General features: G+C 37.0%; 1 protein-coding gene across 2 annotated transcripts; it reads left to right on the forward strand.

Moving 5' to 3' along the window:
• On the forward strand, nucleotides 1–4989 carry LOC142542443 (uncharacterized). 2 transcript variants are annotated; one of them, XM_075649077.1, is made up of 4 exons: nucleotides 1–464; nucleotides 1495–4308; nucleotides 4421–4475; nucleotides 4776–4989. In XM_075649077.1, exon 2 carries the CDS (start codon nucleotides 2245–2247, stop codon nucleotides 3955–3957), a length of 1713 nt encoding a protein of 570 aa, XP_075505192.1. In that variant the 5' UTR covers nucleotides 1–464; nucleotides 1495–2244; the 3' UTR covers nucleotides 3958–4308; nucleotides 4421–4475; nucleotides 4776–4989. The 2 variants fall into 2 exon arrangements, with proteins under 2 accessions (XP_075505192.1, XP_075505184.1); XM_075649069.1 differs by having other exon boundaries at nucleotides 4421–4989.
• The last annotated feature ends 4112 nt before the right edge of the window (nucleotides 4990–9101 follow it).

The following is a 9101-nucleotide window of genomic DNA, read 5'->3' on the forward strand; positions in this document are numbered from 1 at the left end:
CTCATTCATCTTCTCTCTCCTCTCTTCTCGTACCTTTTGTCTCTCCTTAAACAAAATCTCAAAAAAAATCCGTCACCTTTGACCGGCTTTACTACCTCAGCCAGGTGGGCGAAAATTTATAATAACCATAGATTCAGAAAGCTCTCGATCTAATCTTTCCATCGATACCACTTTTGCTAGGTTAAATCGTGCCTTCCGGAAAACCGTCGAAACCCATCGCCCCTCTTCGCCGGAAAACCTGAAAACTTCTTGATTTGGTCGTTTATGGTTCGGCCTAGCTACAGGAAATAAGGTTGCAGAAAGTTCCGACCACTTTCCGACGAGTCTAGCCACTTTCTGTGCGATTCCGACCAAATGATGTCATGTCTGTCGCCGGTCACCGCCTAGCTCGGTTTTCTTGTTGAATTTGAACATTCCGAGCTCGATTTCCTGCCCCTATATTTCGAGTAGCAAGCTGCCCCGAGGTGAGGAGATTCGGTACTTTGAATAAATTCGATTTTGGTCCAAATATCGCATTGATGTTGATAAATTATTGGATTATTCTTGTTGTTCCGGAGTTGATGGATTTGGAGGTATATCTCGGTGAACCTATAATTTATGGTTGAACTAAAGATACTCATAATATGCTTAAATATATTTTTAAGAGCATCTAAGTCTAACAGTGCGTAAACTTACCAACAAACCTATTAAAAAAGAACAATCTATCTATTCGGGGAATCTGTGCAAGCTGTTCATATTAAAACCAAAATGATATTCTCTAATGGTTTATGTGAGTGTAGGAGCAACAGAACAAAAATTAAAGATACAAAATAATAGTAAGAATATTAATAAATACTCGGAAACTCGGTTTATTATTTTCCCACAATCTTATATGTTCATCTACAAGAGATGGAAGAATTGAGTAACCGGGAATCATTGGGGAAGTCGAGGCCGATATGATGAGTGCAAAACAATTGAATTTTATTCAAACAAGAATAATAACCACCTTGACAATTTTTTCTAATAGAAACAAGGCAAAACATAGCGTAAAGACTCCTACTTCACCTAAAACTGTAGAGTTAATTTTTGGGTTTGAAGTGAGTTTGAGCCTTACTAACTGACCTTTAGGGTTGGGTTGAACTAACAATGTAATAATTTGAGGATTCAATGATATATTGAGGATTATAGAATTTTATTACAAATAATTTGAGCTAATAAAATAATTAGATTTGAATATTGTGAATTTTGAGATGTTAGCATATTGTCAATGATTTAATCATAAATTTGTTATGAGATTAATCCCTAGGTCCTACAAAACATGATATTAAATAATGTAGGTTCATTTATATCAAAACATCGACAACTTTAAAAAAATGTGTATTTGAATTTGTTTAACTACAACTGAATAATTTAAAATCATATTTTTATGATATTATTTTTAATGTTATTTAATGCTTAATGAATTCTTTGTTATTATGTGAGTATATACTTATATTTTAAAAAATAATTACGCAGGATCAAATAATGCTGAAGACATGGATGGACTACCCTCGTGAAAGTCTTCAATATCGGGTGGGAATCCTACACTTTTTACGTTATGCATATGTTGATGCAAATGATGAAGTCAAGAAATCATGTCCTTGTTGCAAATGCATAAACTCATCAAATCATGATCGTGCAACAATGTATGAACATTTGACCATAAATGGTATGTTACCGGATTATCGCATTTGGAATTTTCATGGAGAACTAGTCGATGGGACAATCTTGTAATAACATGAGTAGTGGGCTTGAGACTTCATTGAAGATGGTTTCTGAGAAGTCTAACCACGGACAAGTGGTGCAAGAAATGTTACGTGAAGCATTTGGGATGCCTGAAGAACCATTTATGAATAATGAAAACTGCTTTGGTACATTGACAAGTCATACGACTGAGCAATCTAATGTAGAAGATTTCTATAGATTGGTTGACGAAGGGAAACAACCGCTCTATACTGGATGCACCGAGTTTTCCAAGTTGACTTTTCTTGTTGAGCTATTTCAGTTGAAAGTGAGTGGGAAATGGAGTGATAAGTCCTTTACAGCATTGCTGGACTTTCTTCGCCGAGTACTTCCGTCTGAGGCGCAGGTACCTAATTCTTTTTACGAGGCAAAAAAATTAATATCCAAATTAGGACTTCATTACGCAAAAATACATGCTTGTCCAAATGATTGCATGATTTATTGGGGTGAAATGAGAAAGAACAAGCTTGTAAAGTGTGTAACATGTCGAGATGGAAGAACTTGCAGAAGCAACCAAAGAAGACATTGAAAGGTGGAAAAAGACGCCTTCTACTGAAAACTCCTGCCAAGGTTTTTTGGTATTTTCCATTAAAACCAAGGTTACAACGATTATTTATGTCATCTAAGACATCTGAAAGTATGCAGTGGGATTCAAAAAAACGGGTAGTGGATGGAACTCTTAGGCATCCGGCTGATTCATTAGCATGGAAGACTTTCGATGAAAGACACCATGAATTTGCATATGATCCTAGAAATGTACGGTTGGGTCTTGCCACTGATGGGTTTAATCCATTTAAAAATCAAAGTACTTCACATAGTACTTGGCCTATTGTCCTGATGCCTTACAATTTGCCACCTTGGGAATCCATGAAGCCTCATTCAATTATTTTATCCACTCTAATTCCTGGCCCAAAAGCACTTGAAAATGATATTGATGTATATTTACAACCATTATTGGCTGAACTAAAAGATTTGTGGAGAAATGGTATTTCGACCTATGATGCATGCAATAAAGAAATGTTCCAAATGCGGGCTGCGCTACTTTGGACAATTAATGACTTTCCTGGTTTGGGAAGTTTGTCTGGATGGAACACATATGCCAAAAATGCATGTCCAACATGTGCTGATAAAACAGATGCATTATATTTGAAGCATGGCAAGAAATGGTCATTTAGAGGGCATCGTCGTTTCTTACCTCCAGATTCAGAAATTAGAACGATCGCAAGTTATGGCAAGCAAGAGCATCGTGAATTAGATTTAAAACCGTTGTCTGGATCTGATGTCCTTTCAATGACTCAATACAAGAATGTGGTATATGGTAAGAGTAATGCATCTAAACCAGCTGCACGAGTAAAAACAGGGTCCATGGAACAAATGTGGAGAAAACGAAGCATATTTTTTAGTCTATCATATTGGGAGTTTAACTTGATCAGACATAATTTGGATCCTATGCACATTGAGAAAAATGTTTGTGACAATATTCTTGGGACAATTTTAGATGATTCGACCAAGAGTAAAGATAATGCTGCCGCACGTAGAGATTTGAAAATATTAGGTATTATGAGACAATTATGGCCACGGATACAACCAGACGGCAAAGAGTATTTGCCACCTGCATGTTATTGTATGAGCAAAGATGAAAAGAAAATATTTTGTTCTGTGTTGAAAGATATCCGTGTCCCTGATGGTATGTCATCTAATATTTCAAAGTGTGTGGATGTTGGATGTTGTAGGATTATGGGTCTGAAAAGTCATGATTGTCACGTGATAATGGAACAATTCCTTCCAATTGTTCTTCGCCGCGTGTTATCAAGAAAAGTAATTGCACCATTGATTGTTTTATGTGAATATTTTAGGACAGTGTGTGCGAAGTCATTGCGAGAAGATGAATTGCAGAAGGCTGAAGAAGGGGTTGTATTGGCTTTATGCCAGTTGGAAAGAGTTTTTCCACCATCTTTTTTCACAGTAATGGTGCATTTGGTGGTGCATTTGGCGTACGAGGCAAGAGTAGCTGGGCCTGTACGTTACCGGTGGATGTATCCAATAGAAAGATATCTAGGGAAACTTAAAAATTTTGTTAGAAACAAAGCCCAACCAGAGGCCAACATCGCAGAGGCGTATTTGCCAGATGAATGTGTTGTGTTTTGTTCTCGTTATTTGGAGAGTAACAACTTCTTGTGCAATCATGGAACATGACACAAAGAGACACCAAACGTTGAGTTTCCATCATTAGCAATGTTTCCACAAGTAGGAAGACCTACAAAAGGGCGTCAAGTAGTTACTTTGGACAACAAAACTCTTACTCAAGCTCATAGATACATCCTTTCCAACTCTTCAGAATTGCAGCCATATCGTGAGTAAGTATAATTTTTTAAATGTTTTTTTTAATTGTTTTCTTAGTAATGGAAGTTTCTAACTATTATTGTCAAAATTGAACAGAGAATTAAAAGCGAACTAAAGAGACGATATAGATATGGTCGTCGTCCAACTAACTCCCAGTTGGAAAATATGGCACGAATGCAATTTGCGGAATGGTTTGCAAGACGAGTAAGTAGTATACTTAAAAATTATATGTATATTACAGTTTCATCATAAAATGGGTTGGTTATGTTTTTAGAGATTTATACCTCATTATAATTGTATGTTATGTATCTTACAGTTTGATCGAACGAATGAAGAAATTGTTGACTTGGATCTAAGGGCGCTTTCACGAGGTCCAAATTCTATAGCATTTAGTTTTCAAGGATTCAATGTAAATGGTTTTGCATTTCGCACAATGGATTCTGAACAGAACAAAAAAGTTCAGAATAGTGGGATCATGTTGCAATCGATGCATGATGATGATGATCATGAGTCAACCTACTACGGTAGATTAAATGATGTAATCTCACTTGATTACGACAGTCGTGGCAGAATTGTTCTTTTTCGATGTGATTGGGTTAACACTACTTCTGGAATAAAAATTGATTCTTTGGGATTTACAATGGTTAACTTTTCACGCTTGATACATACAGGAGAACGAGAAGAGCATGAACCTTTTATTCTAGCTTCACAAGCTCAAATGGTTTATTATGTACGTGATCCAAAAGAAGAGGACTGGTATTGTGTTATTCGTCACACACCAAGAGATACATACAATATGGGTGATGAAGATGATATTGATACAATGCATTTTGTGGATATCAATTGTTCTAGTATACAATCACTGTTAAGTGATATAAATGGGGAAGATGTGTTCAACTGATGAAGAGCCCAACTGAGATCAGTTCAACTGAACAAGAGTGAAATCAGTTCAACTGACGAGTCAACTGATTTTATCAGCCCAACTGAATACCAATTCAACTGACCAGTTCAGAACATCAGTTAGGAGCAATCAGTTGCAGATCAAGACAAGCTGAACTAAGTGGAATACAGCTGTGCGCAAAGGTACAAAAACTTTTGTCCAGTCAAAGGATAATAATGGACGTTGTATCAGAGCTTAAAGAAAAAAGTGTTCCAGAAAGAACAAGACAAGTTTCGAGGAACAGATTCAAAATGCAACTGATACAATAATTGAGTCTCATTGTACGATTAAACTTCACGCCTATAAATAGAAGATGAAGATCAGTGAAGACATATACAACACAAGAGAGAAAAGAAAAGGGCACGCTTCAAAGTCATATCAGCTTAAGAGAGAAGCATTCAGCCCAGTCGAGGGAACACTTAAACGTGTTATCAGCTTTAGATTAGAAGCATATTTCCTTCAGTGTGTGAGAACACTTTCGGGTAGTTTTCAGAGATCAGTTCTCACACACACACACACCACCACTCAAATACAGTATTGCACAAAGATGTTAAACTTGTGTATGTAGTCTTTCTCACATAGATATTAAAGAAATGTTGACTGGAAGGTGCTGCCTTCAGTCTAGTCTAGGAGTTCAGTTTAGGCAGTAGTGTAAGCCCTAACTGGGTGGGTTTGTACAATTATTTGTATCGATCAAAGTCTTCTTGTAAATCCTACCCGAGGTGGTAGAAAGGGTGACGTAGGAGCAGTTGAAGTCTCCGAACATCCATAAACATATCTTGTGTTATTTCTGTTTAACTGCTTGTTTTTGTTCTTAACTGATTTGATCAGTTCAGCTGATATCAGTTCAGTTCTGTCCATAACTGACTGACATAAGTCAGAACTGATCCCTAGATATTTCCAGTAATAAACCAAATGATTTAGTAAATACATAATTTGTGGTTCACAAATTTACATAAACATCGTCAAAATAATTTAATGGTCTCAAATGTTTGAAATATAATTTTCAACATGCCAACAAAAAGTAGTGAACCAAAGAAATCCAAACATCATCACATAGCTCATAAGACCCGAGAATCCCACTCTAACTCGTATCTCCTCGCCTGGAGCTGGACTCTGGCATCCCAAGCCTCGCCTCACCTACCGTCAAGCACATGAAAACAAGAGGTAGGCAACGTGCCGGTGAGTATAAACCCAGTATGATACAATCAATAACATATGAGAATTAAAATTTCAAATATCTCATATAAAATTCATAAAGATGCAATATAATGCAATGCATGATCAGAAGCTGTGGGCTATCAATAAATCTCAAGATCAAGTGAATCATCTGGTCATAGGGTACCCAAGGGAATAGAATCACCCAGCAACATCCACTGACTCATCCGCTCGGGGTGGTGTGCTGTGTTCTACCATCCCAGGACTATGGTGCGCCTATAGAGAGTGTTCAGGCCATAGCAGCGACCTCCACATACACTATGCCAACTCAACTATAGCCCCATACGTCCAACAAATCAATAAATCAAGGCGACCTCCGTCATATCAAATCTGAATCAAAAAGTGGCTCAATATGCAATGTAATGATGCAAATCAATATCATCATTTCGATATCATAATCAACTCATCTCAATACAACAATCATCATTAAATCACCAATAGTTCATCGAGCCATAGAGTTTTCAATTTAAAATAAAAATGATACTTTTACCTCGTATGTTACCGACCTTAACATACCTTTCAAATATTACCAAAAAAAGATCGAAATGTGTAGATGAGAAGTCTTGAACCTTTGAATTCTACTATAACTCAAGAACTTTGATCATATATCAAAACAGAGTAGTTTCTGTTCAAAATTCATAATTAATTCAATACTGCTTCGAATCAAGATCCGTAAATTTCTTAACCGTAATATGCCATAAAAACATTAATTGAATCATTTTATCAAACACATGACATGCGTGCTAAAGAGTTAGCTCCTTTACTTTGCCCTTACATTCAATTCCATTTCTTTTCAAAATATCAATACATACAATAATAATACCATCAATCATTATATTAACAACTTTAACTCAACACTCAAACTAAACAACACATTGTTTTCCCTTCAATCACTAAACCAAGGAAATAAGCTTTCTTACCTTGCTTATACACTCTTGAGGAGAAGAACTTCTAATCTCCAAGCAAATATTAAGGCTTCAATCAAAGATTAATGTCTTGGAAAAAATTGGATTGAAGGAGAATGAAGAACCCTAGCTCTAAACCAATGGAGAGAAAAGAAGGAGAAGGAAAATGAGTAAAAAAAATTGATCCCATTCGATTTTATGCCTCCCAAACACCAAAACACGTTTTCTTAACTTGCTGGGCGCTCGGACGGACATCTTTTTCCGCTCGGGCGCGGAACTCTCGGCCATAAATATAAAATTTTCGAACAAGGCCCGCCCGGGCGGACATCTTTTTCCGCTCGGGCGCGCTCTGCGCAGAGCTACGTCAAAGATTGCTTCCGAAACGCCTCTTCCCTTCAGAATTAGGAAAATTGTAAACAAGAAAGTTGTAGCCCTATGTCTTGGATTGCATCTACAATTGGCCTCATGTCATTTGGAGGTCTGAGTAAAAAGTTATGCTCAATCTCCCAACATGTGTCATTGTAGGAACGACGATACGCACGACACACTTCGGGGCACTTTTGGCTCGTCTTCCCTAATGATTTGAACAAAACTCAAAACAGGAAAGTTATAGCCTTATGTCTTGTCTTTCTAATGGAAGTAGTCTCACATCAAATGGATCAATATACAAAACATTATGCTAAAACCACAACTACTGCCACATTTTTCATACCGTTTCTGCACTTCCATTACCTATTTAGCTCAAATTCCACCTTTGATTCTACCCCTCCATTATCTATTCCATTCTATAACATTCATTACCATTCATACCATAACGTAAAGCCAAGAACCATCACAACTACTGCCACATTTTTTTAAAATTCGGGCATTACAATTCCTCCCCTCTAAAATAGATTTCGTCCTCGAAATCAATCATCTCTTTCAAGTCTAACATGTAATAATCAATAATGAAAATAAAACTGAGAATAGAAGCATACTTCATTTGAATAACTCTGGATATTTTTGTCTCATTTTATCTTCTAATTCTCAAGTTGCCTCCTTGACACCATGTCTTCTCCACTTTACTTTAACCAATGGTATCAATTTATTTCTGTGTTGTTTATCTTTTCTGTCTAGAATCTGAATCGGTCTCTCAATGTAGCTCAAATTCTGATCTAACTCAACCTCATCGGGTGGAAGTACATGAGAAGGATCTGGATGATATTTCCTCAACATGGACACATGAAAAACATCATGAACACTTGATAACGCAGGAGGAAGAGCTAATCTATAAGCCAAATCACCAACACGTTCCAAAATCTCATACGGACCTATGAATCTCGGTGATAATTTACCCTTCTTTCCAAATCTAACTGTACCACGAAAAGGAGATATTTTCAGAAAAACTCTGTCACCTTTCTCAAAAATCAACGGCCGTCTCCTGATGTTCGCATACTTAGCATGTCTATCCTGAGCAGCTCTCATACGACTCCGAATCAATTTCACCTTCTCTGTCATATCTCTTATCATATCAGGTCCTACAATTGGTGCTTCAGATAAATCGTCCCAATACAGAGGAGATAGACACTTCCTGCCATATAGTGCTTCAAATGGTGACATTCCAATGCTCACTTGATAACTATTGTTATAAGAAAACTCGACAAGTGGTAACGAATCCTGCCAACCAATGCCAAAATCCATAACTACAACTCTCAGCATATCCTCTAATGTCTGAATAGTACGTTCTGACTGTCCGTCTGTCTGAGGATGATAGGCTGTACTCAAATGCAAACGAGTACCAAGGGCCTCTTGTAAACTCTGCCAACAATGAGAAGAAAATCTGGGATCATGATTTGATACAATGGACTTAGGCACACCATGCAATCTCAAAACTTCTCTGATATACAATCTGGCCATCTGATCATGCCTATATGTCATCTGATAAGGAATAAAAC

The sequence above is a fragment of the Primulina tabacum genome, chromosome 1 (genome assembly GCF_025594145.1).
Source record: "Primulina tabacum isolate GXHZ01 chromosome 1, ASM2559414v2, whole genome shotgun sequence".
Lineage (NCBI taxonomy): Eukaryota > Viridiplantae > Streptophyta > Magnoliopsida > Lamiales > Gesneriaceae > Primulina > Primulina tabacum.

Bases quoted from the DNA above. Each gene is read 5' to 3' on its own strand.
- LOC142542443 (XM_075649069.1), top strand. From the start codon at position 2,245: ATGTCGAGATGGAAGAACTTGCAGAAGCAACCAAAGAAGACATTGAAA.